The sequence below is a fragment of the Agelaius tricolor genome, unplaced genomic scaffold (genome assembly GCF_023055355.1).
Source record: "Agelaius tricolor isolate 1412-34295 unplaced genomic scaffold, bAgeTri1.0.p SCAF_14, whole genome shotgun sequence".
Taxonomy (NCBI): domain Eukaryota; kingdom Metazoa; phylum Chordata; class Aves; order Passeriformes; family Icteridae; genus Agelaius; species Agelaius tricolor.
In genome coordinates this window covers 18,532,962-18,553,337 of record NW_027269274.1, presented here as the reverse complement: position 1 = coordinate 18,553,337, position 20,376 = coordinate 18,532,962, and the positions used below count along the sequence as shown (strand labels likewise).

Below are 20,376 nucleotides of genomic sequence, written 5' to 3'. Positions count from 1 at the left end.
TTTCATTAGGAAGGAATATTCTGGTTCTTTGCTTACTGCATTTTGGGGAAAGGGATTTTCCAGGCAGTGACGTGTTGGGGTGACCAAGCTTTGGTGTGAGCTGGGAAGGGGGTCCCAAACAGAATTCCCCAGGGTCTTAGGGTGGAGTGCAAGGTGTGCATGATATATAATTCTATTGCTGTGTATGATATATAATTCTATTGCTGAGTATGATATATAAATCTATTGCTGAGTATGATATATAATTCTATTGCTGAGTATGGTATATAATTCTATTGCTGAGTATGATATATAATTCTATTGCTGAGTATGATATGTAATTCTATTGCTGAGTATGATATATAATTCTATTGCTGAGTATGATATATAATTCTATTGCCACCTGTTAAAAGAAGGTGGGGCAGGTATCTGCTGTTCATGGGCAGTTTTCTTTATCTCTTCCACAAACCCATCCTCCTTCAGGAGATATTTGCTGTTCATGGCCACTGAGTGTCCCTGCAGGGCTGATCCAATCCCATCATCCCATGGGGAGAAGCTCCACCCAGGGGAGGAGCCAAGCATTCCTACCTGGGTACAATCTGAGCTTTGGGACAGCCCAGCAGCCTTTGCCCCCTGCATTGCCAGAGGAGCAGCTTCTGCTGCCCTGCATTGCCAGAGGGAGCCCAGGCCCATCTGCAGCAGCCCTGGAGCTGCAGAGGAAAACTCCCCCCTTGTGCAGGATCCCTGCTCCAGCAGAGCCACAGCTGGCACTGCAGGAGGGCTGAGCCCCCATGGGATGGGGCTGTGCCACCCCCTGACACACAGGGACACACAGAGCTCCTGCTCTCACTCTGGCACTGCTGGTTTGTGTCACTGCATTTCAATTTTCCTAGTCAAGAACTGTTATTCCTGCTCCCATATCTTTGCCTGAGAGCCCCTTAATTTCAAAACTCTATGATTTGGATTGGAGGGGTTTTGTATCTTCCATTTCAATAGAAGCTCCTGCCTTCCTTAGCAGACACCTGGCTTTGGTTTTCTTCTCCAACCAAGACACCCAGGGAGTTCAGCCCCTCTGGAGTGCTGGCCTTGGTCTGCAACTGGCCACTGATGGAGCTGCTGCTGTGTAAATCCTATTGATGGGTAAATGAGACTCATACCTTGGATATCCAGCCCAGAGTGTGCTGTTAGTACCATTGAAACCTCAATGATCTCATTCAAGTGTCTTCAGCAGCCCAGATGGAGGTGATGATTTCTTCTGTTTTACTCTAGGATTAGTTTGTGGTCATTTTTCATATTTGCTAACATGTTTTTACATTTTTATTTTCCTTCTTCCCTGAACTGCAGCTCCACAATTCATCTGAATTTACTATATCTGGTACCTTTTACATATTTTAAATTTTTTTTTGTTTTGTCCCTCTCTAGGTCTGCATTTCTCAGTATTGATGAGCTGTTTATTGCCTTGGAGATCTCTTGTGTCCCAAATTTTACCATCCCACATGTGTTCTCCTCCTCCTATGGCTCCAGCTCTCACTGCTGCACCAGGCCTGTGTTTCTCTGCATTTTATCTTTGCACTGCAGTCATAAAAAAACCCTTTTCACATAGAATTACTGCTGTGGCTATAAAACTATGTTTGTAGCACACCAAGATAACAAAACCAAGCCAGATTATCCATAGATAGCTGGTCATTCTGAGAAATTGCTGTCACAGCTGAACCAAATAAAACAAAGCTGTAGGCAGGTCAGGAGAAGTTCAGACTGAGCAGCCCCGAGGTTCTGCAAACCCTGCATGAAACTGATGGCTTTTTACTAACACAGAAAATGCCAAAAAAATCCAGTTCCTAAGGCCTCTTCCTGCTGGTGAAGATGATCATGTTTTACACAGAAAAACTTCCAGTGTGTTTTCCCAATTTCCTCTGGAATCTGGGTTTTTTGGGCACCCAGAGTTTGCCTGCACACACCCCTGATTTGTACAGATGTTTTTAGGGGTGTTACCACTTGGCCAACATCCATCAGTGTAGGTTTTCTCACAAGGAATTCCAAACTCCTAAAAATGCCCAAAATGAAATCGATAGAGGCAAACCCTGCAAAAAATCTGCACGAGGAAAGAAAAATCTGCACGTGGGAAGGTGGACAGAGAAAACATCCAATGGAATCTTTAATTATTTACAAATCAACCTAAAGAAGCCCAAACCACATTGTCTGGTCTCAAGTAAAAGGTTGTTTATAGGAATGAGTATATATTTAGATATAAATATGTATTTATAGGAATTTGTGTGTGTATATATATATATAAATTACATATATATAAAAATGTTATATATATAATTTGTGTATATATATTCACAGGAATTTGTATAGTTATATACAAAAATTATACATGTAAAATATATATTATATAAATTATATATATATAATTTGTATCTATCTATATATCTATATATAGATATATCGATATCTATATAGATATATATAATATATATAAAATATATATAGTATAAAATATACATAAAATATATATAGTATATAAAATATATATAATATATTTCATATGTATTATATAATATATATGAAATATATCTAGATCTATATCTATAGATCTAGATCTAGATATAGATCTATAAATATATAATACAGACCTATATATATAATATATAGTAAATATATATTATATAAATTATATATATGTAATTTGTATGTATCTATATCTATAGATCTATATATCTATATATATCTCTAACTATTCTATTACATATATATATTTTTTTTAATATATATATATTTATATATTTATATATTTATATATATATTTATATATATATTTATATATATATTTATATGAATTTGCTCAGCATTGTCACCAGCCAGGAGGATCCTGCAGCAGATTTCCCTCCTCCTCCTCCCCTGATTTTCTGCTTCTCAAGAGGCTTTGGAAGAGCTGGTGCTCCCCTGTGTTTGGATTTTGCTGTCATCACCTGCCCACACAGCAGATCCTCTGCATTTAGCACAGAAAACACCCTTCCCCTGAGAGGGGGAATTTCCCACTGGAATTGCTGCTCCCTGTTTAGCACAGGTGAAATTTTCCATTTTTTTTTTTTCCTAAATTCAGCCCTGCCTCCCTCTCTGCACTCTGTAGCTGCCTTTTTCCTGTGGCCCCTTTCCTCTGATGTTTTCTATCACAGAAGGATGTGGTGCTCTGTTAGAAAGTTCTTGGAATTAAAAATACCCTTTTTTAATTAACTATCTCCTAATTCTCCTCATTAGTAAGCAGAGAGGAAAATCAGAAAATCATTAGGGTTGAAAAAGAGCTCCAAGTACCTTCAAACCAGCATCACCATGATGAAAATTGCCACATATGCTTAAATTTTTTCCATTTTCAGGAATGGTGAGTTCACCACCCCCCAGGGGCAGCCCATCCTAATAAATACCTGAACAATCTGATTTTTTGGAAGTAATTTTTAACTTTGAAATGAGGACATGTATCAAAAGCATGTTTATCTGTGATTCTTCAAGGGAAAATAAAGGTTCTTTTTAGCTGTGAATAAATCTTTAAAAAAAGTATGTCATCTGCAATAATTTATTCAAATTATTTTTGTTCCAATTAAGTTCTAAAGTGCTAGGAAATATTTGCATAAGGAAATCTTTGTAGTTTTGACTCCTTTAAAAAATAAAACCAGCCATTCATGATGTAATAATTAGTGAGAAGTACAAAGTGCTCTAATACCCATTCTTGTGCATCAAACTGGCTTTCATTTTTAATCAGAAACGCTGCCATTCTTAGCTCTGCCATAATTACAATTTCCATCGAGCTGCCCTGGGGGATGTGCTCAGCCCTGGGAGAAGGCAAACAGGTCACTCCTTTGTTCTTTTTTTTAAAGGCCTGACCCAAACTTACCCACCCATGGCGGGAAAGGTGTTGAGAAGCTCATCCCATAAACACATCCACGCTTTTCTCTGAGCTTTTGGCATTGCTGCTTTGCCTTCTGGGGCACATGTGGGTCTGGAGAGCCTTGGGAAATAGAATCACAGAGATCTGTCTCATTAGGAAATGCTCATTACTCTTAAATCAGCTCAATGCAGCCCCTTAAGTCCAGCAGGTGCCTCCAGGTTAAAAACCAGCCCAGCAGGTCCTAAAGCAGTTTTATTTTGCATGTTTTGTGTAAAATAATCTGATTGCAGAGTCACAATTATTACTGAATTTAGGGATCAGGTGCTGGTGCTGATGCCTTTTCTGGGGCAATTTTCAGGCATTTTTCCAACAGCACACGGGCAAAATGAAAAGAAAATCCTCCAGTTTTGATTAGAAATCCAGAAACCTAAAACCAGAGGCCAGACAGAACTAAGGGAATAAAAAGCAGTTCCATTTATTCAAGAAAAGCCTGCAGGTACATTTAGGGCAGATGAAGCCCCCCAGAGGCTACACCCAAAATGAACCAGGGGTCATTTGGGTGTATATTTATATTTATATTACAAAAGTAATTTATACTTTTATCAGTTTGGTCCATCTGCACATTGGGGGTTCATCTGCCAATTCCAGCTGCAGGTAATGAAGTCATTGAGCCCAAGTTTGCTCCCCCCAAGTCCCTTTTGTTCCCATCTCTGGGCCCTGGGGCAGTGAGGTGTCCTTGATTGCCAGGCCTGGAGAGGAATTGTTGTGTGTGCCCAAACTGGGGAAGCTGCAGCTGACACTGGGTGTGCAGTTTGGAGGGACACACTAAAGAACTGCAGGAGTACCAATAAATGGAAAATACAAAAACTAAAATACTAAGGGATCAATGCCTTTTTGCTAAAGCCTGCTAGGCAGTTTGAGTGGGTAAATAGCTGCTTTTGCAGAAAAACCTGATGCTCCTTTAGAGTGATGGCAGGAAAAAGGAGCTAATTTGAGTCATCACAGCCACCAGTGGTGTCTCTGGAAAGGACATTCCCTTGAGTGTGGGAGGTGTGCAGTAATACTGAGTATTTGCCACATCCAGGTGGTATAAATCCTGTGGATTTAACAAAATTTAATGGAGGGGTGTGTGTGAAGATGACTTCTTGTCTGAAACAGCAGGATTCAAAGTTCTGGGGAAGGTCCCTGTACAAAGCAGAACTGGAAGCTGGACCTGGTGGGGTTTGTTTTTAAAAGATGCTGAGCACTTTCTGTGCTGAGGCTCCTCTTTCCTTGTCCATTGGGATGCAGTGGGTGGGGATGTCACCTGAGCCTGTCCTCACCCAGCCCGGGAGGTCCCCCTGCCATGGGAGCGTGTGCTCACTGCGAATTTGGATTTGTTATTCACAGATGGACAGAGCTTGGTGAAGGAACCTTCAGCCCTTCCTCCAAAGCCCAGGTAAAACCAAGCCCTGGAAAGCCAAGCCCTGCTTGTGGCTTTGTGTTTGTGCAGTGTTGAAGGAAGGAGAGCTTGGCTCAGCCAAGACCTCTGGGCTGCTCCAGTGGCAGTGGGAAATAAGGAAATAACTCAAGGACATAATCCTTGAGCAGATAAAGACCACGACAAGTTCTCACAGTGGTGGCAAGGTTAAAACACGACTGGTTGGGCTCAGATGTAATCATGCAGCCCAGGGCTGGGACAGGAGCACTCTTTGCTGGGTTAGGAACTGGGTGGGCAGCCCAGAGAGGGGTGGTGAACAGAGCTGCATCCAGCTCACCAGGGGGGTCCCTCAGGGCTCTGTGCTCTGCTCAGTGTTTTTATTGACAACATGGATGAGGGCATTGAGTCTTTCATTATAAATCTGCAGATGACACTGAGCTGGGAGCTTGTGTTGATCTTTGGAAGGAAGGAGGGCTCTGCAGAGAGACTTAAATTGGTTGAATGGATGGGCAGAGTCCAACATCATGAAGTTTAATGAGTCCAAGTGCTGAGTTCTACATTTTGGCCACAGAAATCCCCTACAATGTTACAAGCTGGGGACAGAGTGGCTGGACAGGCCCAGGCACAAAGGGACCTGGGGGTTGAAATGGTTGAAATGATCATGAGCCAGCAGAGTGCCCTGGTGGCCAAAAAGGGCTCCTGGCCTGGCTCAGGAATGGTGTGGGCAGCAGGAGCAGGGAGCTCACTCTGCCCCTGCCCTGGGCACTGCTGAGGCCTCACCTGGAGTGCTGTGCCCAGCTCTGGGCCCTCAGCTTGGGAAGGACCTTGGGACACTGAGCACATCCAGAGGGGACAACGAGGCTGGAGAGGGGCTGGGGACACAAACCCTGTCAGGAAGCCCTGAGGGAGCTGGGATTGTTTAGCCTGGAGAAGAGGAGGCTTAGAGGTGACCTTATTGCTCTCTACACCTTCCTGAAGGGAGGCTGCAGCCAGGTGGGGTTGGTCTCTGACAGAACCAGAGGACACAGTCTCAAGCTACATCAGGGAAGGGATAGGCTGGATATTAGGAAAAAGGTTTTCACTGAAAGAACAATAAAGTACTGGAATGCTCTTCCCAGGGAGGTGGCAGAATCACCATCTCTGGATGTGTTTAAAAAAGACTGGACACAGCACTTGGTGCCACAGTACAGCTGAGGTGTCAGGGCTTGATGATCTTGGAGGTCTCTTCCAACCTCATTATTCTGGGATTCTGGGATTCTGTGAGCTTGCCACCCTTTAAAACCCACCAGGATGTTCCAGGGCACAGTGAGGGCAGTGTGTGGCCAGGAGGTGTGAATTTGGTGACTCTAATGGGGAATGTTGTCCACGCTGTCCGTGCTGCCCATCCCTGGGATGCAGGAGAGGAGCCACAGGCTGCTGGCCACCCCAGCATGTGGACCCACCAGGGACTTCAAGGGAGGTGAATTTCCCTCCTCTTTTGCCTCCCCTGGCCTCCATCAGTCCCTAAAAGAATGTCCCTGGCTGGTTTGAAGGCTCAGGCAGTTGTGGCAGTTGTTCCTGCCCTGACAGAAAGCCGGGCTGCGCGAGGCGCCGCGGGAACATCGTTCTGACAGCCCACTGAGCTTCACACTCCAAACTCTCCTGCTTAATGTACCATGGGCTCTGGCCTGCTCCCTGCCTCCCTGTGCTGCCTGCAGGCCCCAGGAGAGGCTGGCACACGTGCCCTGGCATGGATCCTGGCAGCTGGGATCACCCAGTGGGATGGGAACAGGAATGGGAATGGGAACGGGATATTCCTGATCCCTCCTTTACCAGGGGAAATCTGTGCAGGGGTGGAGAGGGAAAAGTGGCCTTTGAAGGAGTGGTAAAATGCTCAAAAAAGAGGCAATGAAAAGGTTGGAGTAGGGAGTGCTCCTTGGGAAAAATGGGGATTTCTGACTTGGACAGCAGTGTGGTGTCACAGACATCTTTTATGGAAAATCCTTTCCTTAGGATTTTTCCTCCTGAGAAGCTGAGAGGCCTCAGGAACAAAATGTAACCAATGGTTATCTGCTGCTGTGGAATGCAACAGGTGCATCTGGGATTGGTCCATGTTAATTGTTTCTAATTAATGGCCAATCACAGTCAGCTGGCTCAGACAGAGAGTCTGAGCCACAAACCTTTGTTATCATTCCTTATTATTCTATCCTTAGCCAGCCTTCTGATGAAATCCTTTCTTCTATTCTTTTAGTATAGTTTTAATGTAATATATATCATAAAATAATAAATCAGCCTTCTGAAACATGGAGTCAGATCCTTGTCTCTTCCTCATCCTGGGACCCCTGTGAACACGGTCACAGTGTGGTGGTGCTGCTCTCTTATTTGCATTTTTGGGCTAATGAAAGCTACTAATGAGGCTGCTCCTACAGCAGTGACTGATCTTGGAGAATCTGGAATGAAATGTTTCCTGAAAAGCCAGCAGTAAATAAAAATAACCCCTCATCTATGAGGCCCAGTTGCATAATCTTGGAGAATCAAGGTTCATGAGATAAAGAAAAATCAGAGCAGAATGTGACAGTACAAAACAAGCCAGAAATCCCTGGAGAGGAGTGTGGCTTGCAAAGGAAAAAGATGAGCCAAACCCACAACAGATCATTAAATATTGAATGGTAAGTAACACAGAGCATGTAAAGAACAAAGAAAAAAGCTTCCCTGAGCATTTTTGGGCAAGTTTTCTGCGAAAGTGAGAAGCTTAAAAGTGACACACACAATATTCCATGCTGACACTTGAATGGCTTTGAGTGATGGAGCCCAGCAAAATTCCCCTTCTCCACCAGCAAAAGGCAGTGGGTTGGTTCCTTGATGTTCTCCAGATTTGTTTTATTGTGCCATTTGCTTATAAACTGGCATTTTATTATTTCACTACAAACATTCAAATCCATGTACTTTTCCCCTCAAAACCCCCCAGAATCCCCATAAAATAGTGTGTAAAGAGAGCAAGTGATGAGAGCAAGTCCTGTGAGGGGCTGAGGGAGCTGGGCAGGGGCTCAGCCTGGAGCAAAGGAGGCTCAGGGGGCCCTTGTGGCTCTGCACAGCTCCTGACAGGAGGGGACAGCCAGGGAGGGCTCCAGGAGGAGAGGAAACGACCTCAGGTGGTGCCAGCTGGGCCATCAGGAGGAAATTCTCCACAAAAAGTTATCACAGTGATGATTGGGTTGGGCAAGAACAGCTACCCCTGCTCTGGGTCATTCCCAGCTTGCATTTCCTTATCCCAGCTGGGCTGGAGGCCCTGGTGGATGGCTGGGAGCTCAGTGCCTGCAGGGGGACAGGGGCTGGAACTCATTTCCCCTCAGTACCACAGCAGCAGTGAGGCAGAAGGGTTTTCATCACTGGCCAGGGCTGTGTACAAATCATGAACAGGACGGGGCTGCTGTGGAACTGCCTTGAGCTGTTTGATTTTCCAGCATCAGCCTCATTCCATGGGTATGGCAATGGGAAGGTGCCACCAGCTCACATCCCAGGCAGCAGACACAGAACTCAATGTTACAACTCACTTTATAAGTTTTTTGACCAATCACACAAAGCAAAAGCACACTGACAGTAGTTCCATCCAGCCACTACAAGCACACGTACCTTTGGTTAAACAATGCTTGCTTATTTCAAATGCAATACCTGCTTGTAAGCCTTAAAGCACAATGCACAGAGCTCCATTATTATGCTTAGAACTTCCTAATATTTCACTAGATAAACTTTTCAGCATCTTAGGGAGTTATTCTAGACAAGCATTAATGCACAAACCATTGTTCTATTTGTCCTTACTTTTCTACTTTTTAAATATGTTTCTGCTGACCAATCTCATGGCTGCTGCTTGGCTCCAATCACAGTTCTGCTGTCTCTGAGGGCTGCCTTTTGCAGCTTTCCCATAACCCTCTGATTTTGTGGATTCCCACAGTTTTTAATGCACACCCAAGTCTAAATTTGTAGGTTTGAAGCAGATCCTGACAGGCGAGTTCTGCCACGACACAGGGTGCTCAAAACAGGAGGAACCAGGCTGGGAAAGGTCACCCTGGGCCCCTCAGAGTGAGGCTGGATCTGGGGAAAATCAGCAGGAAAGGTCATGAGCTGCTGCTGTGTGACAGCTGGGAGAGAGCAGGTTAAAAAGAGCTGAGCTCTGTCACTTTTGGGCAGAGTTTGTTGCCTGCAGTGTGAGTTGGTGTTTCTCCCCAGTGTTTTGATTAATTATTTTGGTCATTCATTCAGTGCAGAGTTTGCAGTGCAGTGCAGTGAACTGAAATGACCTAGAAATAATTCCCTAACACAACCTGACGCTCCGGCTCGTATCTACAAAGAGATTTTTTTATTTTACTCCTCACCAAAGCACTCCTCAGCCATCCCAGGGGAGCTGGTGCCATTGCTGCAGGACCAAACAGCTTTCCACCCACCAGCTGATGTTCAGTGCATGGAAAGTGTGCTGGGACAGAGATTTTGCCCGTGGAGCCCTGTGGGACCTGCCCAGGGCAGCAGGAACTGCAGCTGGCTTTTGGGAACCAGCCCAGGGTTTTGGGACTCAGCAGCTCCTCAGGCACAGCCAGGGCTGGGGCAGCTGCTGTTTGTGGGGTCTGGCTGGGGTTTTACCAGGGTTACAGCCCTGCAGGAGCTGTAGCTCCTTTTTGGTGCCTTTCCACCCTCGGGGAGCACTGGGATGCAACAGCAGCTCTGTGTCTGCACAAGGTGTGGCCAGGGGGGCATGGAAAACCTTTTCCTAGACTAAACCAAGCCTCCAAGGCTTCTTTTTTATGTTAAACATTTTCAGACGTTCCCAGGTTGCTTTAGAATAATTACAAGGAACAGGAAGTGCACAATGTAAGGGAATAAGGCAGCGACTGGTTCTGTTCCATTTATTCCCCTTCCAGCACTAAGTGGGTTTCCAGTTTGGTGAAGTGCAGGGGAAACTCCAGACTGCAATTGAACATGAGCATTTTGGCTATTTTCTACCCTCTGTTACTTTGTTTGTAGCCACCTCTCAGCTGCTGATCCCCAAAGGCACAGCAAGCAGCCTGACTAAAGCACCATTGGTGGCACAACACATTAATTTTTGTTCTGGTGACAATGCCTGATCCATCCTGTCCTTCTCTTAGGCACTGTTGGACACATTTAGCACCAGCATGTACTTATGACTCACAAATAACTCACAGGATTACTTCAGCCTGCTTGAGAGTCCAAAATAATCACTCAGGATTTGCCACTGAGCTGAGTGTGAGACTGTTCACAAACCTGGGGGGAAAAGTGATCAGATGTGAAGCTTCAAAATCATGGAATTGTGGAATCACAGGATGGATTGGGTTGGAAAGGACCTTAAAGATCACCCAGTGGCCAGGGACACCTTCCACTGTCCAAGCCCCAACCTGGCCTTGGACATTCCCAGGGATCCAGGGGCAGCCACAGCTTCCCTGGGCACCCTGTGCCAGGGCTGGAATTCCTTCCCAAAATCCCACCTAACCCTGCCCTCTGCCAGTCTGAAGCCATTCCCTGTGTCCTGGCACTCCAAGCTTTTGTAAATAGGCTAAAAATTCTCTCCCACCCATCCATGCATTTAAAAAAATAATGACAAATCCCAAATGAAAGCACTGGTGTAGTGTGTGGTCAGAAGGAAGAAGAAACCACAATGATAGAATGCTAAAAGTTATGGGATTTCTGTGAAAACAGAGGAAATTTGCCCATTCTCCATCAACTGTCAGCAGGAAAGAGTGATGCAATTATTGACTGGCACCAAGCTGTAAAGGCAGGAATGAGAAGTGGCAATTCTTGCATGAGCTTCTTGAGATACCAAGCTCTGTGGAGGGATGAATATTTTGTTTCACTTTACCCCATTTGTGCTTTAATATTCTTTAATTTTTTTTTTCTTTACTTCTTTAACTTCAGAGGAAGAAGAGAGGAGTAAATTACATTGCATAAAAAAAAAAAAATTGGGTAAATCCCCTCCTCCCACCTTATTTTAATTTGGTTTATTTAAACAGCCCCAGCAGGGCAAGAAACTGGGAAAGGAGAGCAAGGGGAGAGTAGAAAGAGCCTTTAGGATGTGAAGGCTGGTGCCTTCCTCCCTGAGCAGTGAAAGTGGCAATTGTGGTGCTTTGGCAGAGGCAAACAGGGGCTGGCAGCTGCTGCAGCTGATCCCTTCGGGTGCTGGGAGCGAGGATTTGGTGCTGCTGCTCCCTTGTCCTGTCTGTCCATGGGTGTCTGTCCGTGCTATGCGACATCTCCAGGGCTCCTCTTCCTGGGAGTGGAGCCAATCCATCCTGGAGGGAAAGGGATCGAGAGGTGGATGTCCAAATGCTTTAGTGCAGCCCCTTTTTGCTGCTGCCTGCTGGGCAGTGCCTGCAGAGGGGTGCTGGCAGCAGGAGCCGCTGCCCTGTGCCATGGCATCACCCTGCCTTTGGGTTCCAGCCCCCGAGAACCAGCCAGCACTGGGGGCTGAGCAGTTCTAATAGTTAATTGGAATGCTATCGTGGCCTGAGCAGAACAAAACAGAAATAATCAGGCTTAAAACAAACCAAAAACCCCCAAAAGCAACACAGTGTTATTTTAGAATAAAAGCACATGTAGCTGAACGAATACTCCTGACGAGCAAGGACATGGATTTCTCCCAGGGCATCCTGCAGTCCTGTAGGGGAGAAGTGACCTTATTTGCATTTTTCTTGTTGAATTGCTGTTGGGATTTCTGCAGCACGGCAAGAGCAAATTCCTCCAGGAGAACATGGAAATATCACAGCACTAACGCAATATCCTCCAAGTAGCTTCCTGCTCCTCAGCCCCTGCTGCCCTCCTGCCCTCCCACCACCCCCAGCCAGCAATGACAGCCCTCGGCCTCTTCCTTTCCCATTTCCCCCTCATTGCCTTCAGTATTCCCAAAATTGCTGTCTCCCCTTTTCCAGAACAGTCTGGGACCTCCCCTCCCGGCCGCGCCCTCGCCGTGCGCTCCTCGCGAAGGTCAGCGCTCGGTGCTTGGAGGCTGTGATTCCAGACGCCTCTCTGGGGAGCCTTTTCCATTCTAATCAGGTCCTCTAATTGCTTAGGCTCTTCCCCAGCATGAAGCCCTGCTCCAGTTTTGCAGGCAGATAATTAAATCCCGAGCCCAGGAGCGGCGGTGCAGCCGCGCCGCGACTTCTTCTCCTCCGCGTCTTCTCCTCGTCTTCCCACCCTGCCAGGGCAGCTTTGGGAGCCATGGATCATCTGCCTGGGGAGTATCCAGCACTGGGATGGCTCCAAAACCAGGGAGGTGCTGCAGCTCACAGCAGTGCACCTGAGGATCCGTCCCAAACATCCCAAAATCCGTTTGTCCTTTTCTTGGAGATGCGCTGCGATCTTCCCGTAGGAGAATGAAAGCAGCAGGATGCCAGGAAGGGCTATTAACTGTCACCTCTCAAACTCCCTGTATAATGTATGCACATGCTAATTACATTGTAGGAATAGCGTGGATTAATTATACACATCACAAGTGGGATACAGCGTTTTGGTATTTAAAGGATATTTTTATATAAATGACACATTTGGAAGTGGAAAATAGCAAAGATTGGGTTTGTCCAATGAAAGACGGCAAAATTCTGGATTTAATGTATAATATAACCTTTATTCTTTTTCCTCTAAACTCTTGGAAACTTACATAACAATCGTGCTTTAATTATGACACCGTTTATAGACATTTAAAATGCATCTTAATTTATAAATATTTTACATTTGGTCCATAGAACAGGTTGCAATTTACTAAATAATACTGTACTCTTTTAAACAGGCTCTGTATATATTTTTGAATATGTATATATTACATATATATTTTTATATAGAGATAGATTTGCTTGGTGTTGGATATTTCCTTATTGCAAAAAGCATATATGATCATACAATAATCTTTCTTTTTCAGGGCAAGTACTACAAAAAAGATACAGCTATTCACAGTTTACACACAGTAGTTCTACAACACTAGTTTGTGCTATGTGATAACGTTTGTACAGCTTTTTGCTAAAGAGCAGGTCTGTCAAACATCTGTCATAATTGTTTACAATCAAACATTAAATACTGCATTTTTCTTAGAACAACATGGGACTCGGTTACATTAAACAATAAAGAGAAAGTCGGAGTTTTTACCCTTAGTCTAATGAAATTCACAAGTATGATGTATCACGTGTAATGTCTGTGTAGGATGTAGGGGTTCCTCTAAATCCCAAAGACTTACAGGACGTTTGCATCTCAGCTATGGCCGTTTAGGATGGAGCTTAGATCTCGTAGTATTTTACATTTGACCTAGGTATGAAACAGTTTAGAACCTACCCAACATACTCTGAGAGTTTAGGATGTAGTTTGAAATACATGTGTATTATATATATATATTATTTCTACATAATGTGCTTGACATTCTGAGAATAATACCTTATTGCAAGAACATGTTTGTCACCTTCAGACGAGAACAACGAAAAACCCAACATTCACAGGTAACATGTTTTTTTTTGTTTTTTTTTTTCCACGTAGTAGTCCTACATAAATTGTGCTATCTAACATTGTACGGTGCACAAAAAAAGTTTGCTGAAAAGCATGTTTTTCATTGCACAGTTCTGTCACAGTCATTTACAATCAAACATCACCCTCCCCAAAAAAAAAACAAACCAAAAACAAAAAAGCCTCCTTGCCTGTCTTATCTTATAGCTGCCAAACGAGAAATGCCGAGCGGGGCTCCCGCTGCATTCCCCACACAGGGAGAACTTCCAGGGGCTGGCCGGAGCCCAGAGTGGGATTGCAGGGTATCAAAGAGCTCTCCCTCGTGCCCTCAGCACCACCCAGCCCCTGGAAATGGAAATCCCACTGCTCTCAAAGTGCTGGGGTTTGGGGTGGGAGCTGGGGGAGTTCTCGGGCAGGTTCAATCAAGCCCTACGTTGGAACTCACTTTGATCTTGGTTTGGTTTCTATTTTGGTGGCAATGCAATAGTAGAGTGATAACAGCATGATAAAAGCTCAGGGAGTCTGAGCTTGAATGGCAAATACTTTGTATTTTACTCCTGGGAATCTCTAAGAGCTCTCGGCTATTACTTTGCTAAAAAAGTTAAAAGTCGTATTTATGCCTCTAACATTGATTCACGCAGATATCTTCTTTATAAGAAGCAAGATATGTACTTTTAAGGAAATTTATGACCTTGTTTGAAAGTCACCCTGAAAGGCTGAGCACAGCCAGTGTGTTTGGCCTGGGCTGCTCTGCCACAAACAACTCAATTTTTGCGCTAGGAATGTTTTTAAAGGCTGTGCCTGCTATTAATTGAAGGAAGTGTCTCTTCCCCCCTCGAATGGCCTCAGCTGGAACAAATTTTAAGGGCAGACTTTTGCACTGGAAATCACTTGTTTACAAAATACTCCGTTCTCTTTTTGTACAAAACAACTCCAAACTTAATTTTACTCCTGCAAAGTCAGAAATAACAGTCTTGGGATTCAGCGGTAAGAAATAGTGATCAACTACTAAAAATCAGCAGCACAAAACTTCAAATAGTCGTGCTAAAAGGTAGATTAAAAAGGTCTTGGCACATCAATTTACAAATTCCAAGGTATGCAACTATCATTGTGAAAGGATAAAAACATTAACAGTCTGGATTGCTGGAGAACACAAAAACACTGTCAAACATCTGAGCTCGCGACGGCTGGATCGAACCCATGGCGATTCCCTCGGAGTGGAGATGACCTTGTTGCTTTTTTTTTTTCCTCTTTTTTTTTTTAATATGTATTTTTTTTTTTTTTTTTTTGCCACTAGAGGTAGGTAATTATATTCTCAGATGTGAATTTGTGGTCATATTCAACCATATTTTTTGTTTTTCTGGAGGAGGAGCGGAACTTGGAGGAGAGAGGAGTTTAGATGTAGGCTTCTTTGTTGGCAGAGTTGCTCTGTTGGGCCTGGTCTGGCCCATTCTCAGGGTGGGTGATGTCTTCACTTGGCTGAATCATCACTTGGATGCGCTGTTCAAAGGACAACAGTAAATGTGAGGCAGCCAAAAAACTCTTTCTAACCTTACTCTTCTTTTTTTTTTTTTTCCTAAATATTTAAAGACAATTCTTTACAGCCACCTCTCTTGCCAGGGAACCAGCAGCGAGCCACTTGCACTAAACAGAATTCCAGCTCTGTCCTGAAGGTGACAGGAGGAGCTGAAACACCCTGTGCCAAATGCTGGGTGCCTACAAGGAGCTTTCCTGGGGAGAAGCAATGGGGAGAGGCTGTGCTGTGAGCCCAGGGTCCAGCACTGCACGGGCACCAGAGCGATGGGCATCTCCCCAGGAGAACTGAGAGCTCCTCCAAGGATAAACCAGTGTTTTAGAGTGTTTTACAGTGTTTTATTCCTATTCTGTCTTTCCTCGTCCTTTTGTCCTCTCTGTTCCTTCAGCTTCTCTGCCCAGCTCATGGCAGAGAATAGATCTCAAAGAAATCTCCTATCTCAAAGCAATCTCCTATCTCAAAGCAATCTCTCTTATATCTCAAAAGTAATCCCAGTTTGGCTCCTCAGAGCATCTCACTGGTGCAGGCTCCCCCCTCACTTAATAATAATTTATCAATGCTTTCGAAAATGCGACCTCAATCCAAAACAAGGCTGAGATGAGGAACTCTTACCATGGTCTCACACAACCCTCCACAAAGAGCAGCTGTATTTTAGGGCAACAGTTCTCCTTTTGCACCTAAAAGTTTCCATAAGACCAAGAGAAATCTATTCAAAATGTAGGAGCTAAGAACTGGCAGGGAGGGAAACAAAAAAAAAATCAAAACCCAGATTTTTTTGTGCAGGCTTCTTTAAAGCCTCACTGAGTCCTTCAAAATTTGCTGAAGACAAATATTTGGATCAAGATCTGAGCATTTCATGAGGCATCACTCGTCAATTCTGCTTAAGATCATCCAGCCCTTTGCAAAGATGGCTCTGTCAGCTGATTTTAGAATATTCCAGAAGTTCTGACAAATTCCTTTTGACAGTCTTTGGTTGCCACAATCACAGAGTGTTTCAGTACTTGGGCTGGAGAACTGGCTGTGATGTACAGGAGGAGCTGGAGAGGGAAAACTGAGGATCCACCCAGATTGAAAAATGAGGTGTGGTGATTGTGGGTGGCTCCTGAACGGTGTGTGGGGCAGTAATGTGGTCAATATTTCCCACCCCTTCAGCAGCACATCTCTGAGGACCTCAGAACTGACTGAAATAGAAACTGAGTGAAATAAAAACTGACTGAAATAAAAACTGACTGAAAAAAAGACTGTCATCCATGAGAAGTGTTACGTTCTTTAAAAAAGGAGCAGTCAGAGAGAGGCTGAGAGCAATGAGAAAAAGCCCCTAATGTTCTTCACAGAGTGACTGCCCACAGAAATCCTTTAAATAAAGGCTCAAGGGAAGTGTTCCCAAGGTATTCCACGTCCTCCCTCCCAGCTGCAGCAGAGCAGCGCAGGTGAAATGCAGGAGCTGAAGCCTTGGGGGCCATCAGGGACATGCAGAGCAGGGTCACTGAGCAGACCCATGCAATCCCAGAGTTCTGGAGCTCAGCCCCTGATTTTGATTCCAGCTCCCCAGAGCATCCCCTGCCGTGATCCGCGGCCGCGTGTCTGGCATTAATCAGGACAAATTTCCATAATTTGCAAACCTCTCCTCTGGTTTCTAGGTGTGAGGAGCTGGAATGCCAAGTGTCTGCAGCTGCCAGAGCAGAGATAAGGACCCTGTGGAACGTGGGGAGTTGTGTTCAGCAACAGATGGCTCAGACACTCTCTTCTCTTTTGGTTGGCACTTTTATGGGTTTTTTGGGTTTTTTTTTTAGCTCAAAGCAAAATGACTGAGGGGGAAATAGATGAGAGGAAAGAAGTGCCCAGCAATCTTTGATTGCACAGGTGCCAAGGTGTGGCAGTCATATTTTCAGAAAAATCCCTTGGCCCAGGTTTTTCTCCTGGGAAGCTGAGAAGCCTCAGAGAAAAAAGGAAAACAATTCTGATCTCATTTGCTTCTCCTGTGTTGTGCTCACATGTGGAATGTGTTTGGAGATTGTTTACCCACAGGTGACTGTTTCATTGGTTTCATGTGAATTATTTTGACCTAATGACCAATCAGTGCCAAGCTGTGTTGAGGCTCTGGAAGGAGTCATGAGTTTTCATTATTATCCTTTTAATCTTCTGTCTGTATCCTTTCCTGTATTTTTTAGTATAGTATAGTATAGTATAGTATAGTATAGTATAATATAATATAATATAATATAATATAATATATCTTAATAAAATATAATATCAATATAATAGAAATATAATATATTATATTAGTATATTAATATATAATATAGTATCTTAATAAAATATTAATAAAATAATAAATTAGCCTTCTAAGAACATGGAGTCAGATTCATCCTTCCTTCCTTCATCTGGGCACCCCACAAATACCATGCCAGGGGGGTTGGGACAGGCAGGCTTACCTGTTTTAGGGATCCTTTCAGGGTGAGGAACATGTATGCCATGTAGCCAGGAATCAGCACCATAGAGGACAGGGCCATGAACCAGCCCACCCCCTGGCCCCATTTTGGGAACACGTAACTGCCCATGGTCAGGGGGGTCATCTGCACAGCACTGAAGATGAACACTCCCTGCAAAAGCAGAAGGGAGGGTTTGGGGTCAGATTCCCACAGTGTTCTGGCTTCAAGAGTTTTTCTGGAGCTTCCCAAGATGCCTCTTGCCAAAATGAATGTTTCACCTCAAAGCTGTGTTTTCACACATAAACCTGCACCTCAGATAATCCAGGTGTGCTGCTGGGGAAAATAGGGATCCTGGGAATAGCTGGAACCCAAAAGCAACTGGGGAAAATAGGGATCCTGGGAATAGCTGGAACCCAAAAGCAACTGGGGGAAATAGGGATCCTGGGAATAGCTGGAACCCAAAAGCAACTGGGGGAAATAGGGATCCTGGGAATAGCTGGAACCCAAAAGGAACTGGGGGAAATAGGGATCCTGGGAATAGCTGGAACCCAAAAGGAACTGGGGGAAATAGGGATCCTGGGAATAGCTGGAACCCAAAAGCAACGTGGGTGCTGCTGCTCAGTGGCACCACGTACATGTCCCCATTGTGCCATTGAGCAGCAGCACCCACGTTGCCTTTGGGTTGTTCTCCAATGATGCCCTGCAGACACAGAATTCCACAGGCTATTCCCAGGAAAATCTCCTGTGCTGGCCTGTCTCAAATGGCTAAAGCAGCCAGGAAACCCTGCTAAAGTGAATCAGGAGAGAGGGAGGCTCATTCTGATCCAGGCTGAGCCCTCGTGCAGGACAGAGGCAGATTCTCATCCCTGCTCTGCAAATTCCCTGCAAATTCCCAGAGGCAGAATTTTATCCCTGCTCTGAGCTGGGCTGGGCAGCACATTCTGCTGAGGACTTGACAAATCTGGCCAGTCTGATGATGCTGGGCATCTTCCTCCTGTGCCACTAAAGTAAAATGTTTCTCTTATGCTTTTATGTTCTTACAAAATGGAAATCTGCCTTGATCTGGGAAGGGATGACTTGAGGAACCCTCAACATGAGCACATTTCTGTGTCTTTTTAGTGCTCCTCATTTGCTTTCTCTGGTTAAATGCTGGCTCATGTGTAATTTGTTACATTACATCTGGGTTCAGTGTATGTGCAGTACATTTACATTTCTTTGCTTACTACTTCACAAAGTACTGAATGGGATTAACTGGGTAAAGTTTAGAATCAGGAAAAAGCTGTTCTGTGGTTTCCAGTACAGATTCATGGCAGAGTTTGCCAGAAAACCCACAGCAATGCAGTATAAAATGATTAATATATGCCACAGAATGCCATGAGGGAAGAACAAGAGTTTAAAACCCTGTTCTGTCACCAGAAGGGCTTGAAGGGAGGAATTCAGTTTACAGCATGTTGGCATTTTTGTGTACGTGGAAAATTTAGATTTTAGATTGCTAAATTCTATTTTAGAACACCAAAAAAAAAAAAAAAAAAGCCAAAATTTGCTCCTCAAAGTTTTCTAACTCTGCCAATCAACCTCTTGAGCATTTCCAGAGGTCTAATAAAAATCTTGACTTCTCTTTTTGGGGCACAATCTTCCTGGAATGACACTGCTTTTTGCTTATTGCCTTCAATGGGATTGTTCAAATCCTTAAAAAAGGAGAGAAGGCAGAACTAATATGGACCTGTGGGGCTGGAAATGACAAGGCTGCAGCACCCAGGCCACTCATTTACATCCTTTCAACCAGAGAATAAAAGTTTGTTCCTTACTGCCACAATGATAGGAGTGAAAAAGGACCAGCAGAGTTTCCACCAGATGCAGGGTCTGTATCCCACCATCTCTTGGATGTTGTCATAAAATCTATTAACACCTGGGTAAAGAAATAAGAAACAACACAGAAACATATCAGGTAGTGGAGTTGATGGGAAGCTCAATGGTTCTGAGATATAGTCATAAATTATGATTATGATATATGATATAGCCATAAATTATGATTATATTTGGAAGCCCTACAAAGATCTCAACTTTTCCTCAAGGCAAAACGTGTGCAAACTCAAAAGCACCAAAAGTCACCTGTTCTCACTCTTCCACGTCATAATTAATTAAATAGAGACCAGCAAACTTACTCCCATGCCAAAGGAGGAAGTTGCACATGGGAAGGTCAGATGCAAGAAACACCCTTGATTGATTCCAACTCTAGGGTATATTAGGATGAGAAAATTAGGGTATATTTTACAATTATAAACCTTTATAATTACAACAATCATAAACAATTATAATCCCAGCATTAACCAGCTTCATTGCAGTGCCCACCATGGATGGGCAGGAGTGGAGCTGCAATCAGAGGGCCCCTCCTGCTGCTGCTGCTCCCCACCAGCCTCCCAAAGCTGTGTCTGTCACCAGTCCATGGCTCTGATTTCTTCATGATTCTGTCACCAATTTATGGCTCTGATCTCTTCCAGAGCCTGGAGCTGACAATTCCAAGCTGTGGTTCAAGCCCTGTATGGACCATCCACCTAAGCTCCTTGTGGGGTCCCTTCCAGCTCAGAACATTCTGTGATTTCCCTGAGAATTTTGGTGTATTTTTCCATTTGCTGGGCTCTCCAGCAGTGCCTCT

The 20,376-nt window shown here is 44.3% G+C and overlaps 1 protein-coding gene and 1 long non-coding RNA gene across 3 annotated transcripts in view; both read right to left on the bottom strand.

Annotated features, from left to right (window-relative positions):
• LOC139596053 (uncharacterized) overlaps nt 1-6,421 on the bottom strand; it is a 198,855-nt gene extending 192,434 nt beyond the window's left edge. Inside the window, exon 1 of the long non-coding RNA XR_011681226.1 lies at nt 6,387-6,421. This is a non-coding gene — a long non-coding RNA (uncharacterized lncRNA). The remainder of the gene's footprint in view (nt 1-6,386) is intronic.
• Nucleotides 6,422-12,870: 6,449 nt separating this feature from the next.
• Nucleotides 12,871-20,376, bottom strand: part of SLC6A1 (solute carrier family 6 member 1) — a 73,170-nt gene continuing 65,664 nt past the window's right edge. For both annotated transcript variants that reach the window (XM_071440035.1, XM_071440036.1), the window contains exons 13-15: nt 19,529-19,629; nt 17,724-17,891; nt 12,871-15,254 (exon numbers count right to left, since the gene is read on the bottom strand). In XM_071440035.1, coding sequence (XP_071296136.1) covers nt 15,150-15,254; nt 17,724-17,891; nt 19,529-19,629 — 374 coding nt within the window. In that variant the 3' untranslated portion in view covers nt 12,871-15,149. The remainder of the gene's footprint in view (nt 15,255-17,723; nt 17,892-19,528; nt 19,630-20,376) is intronic.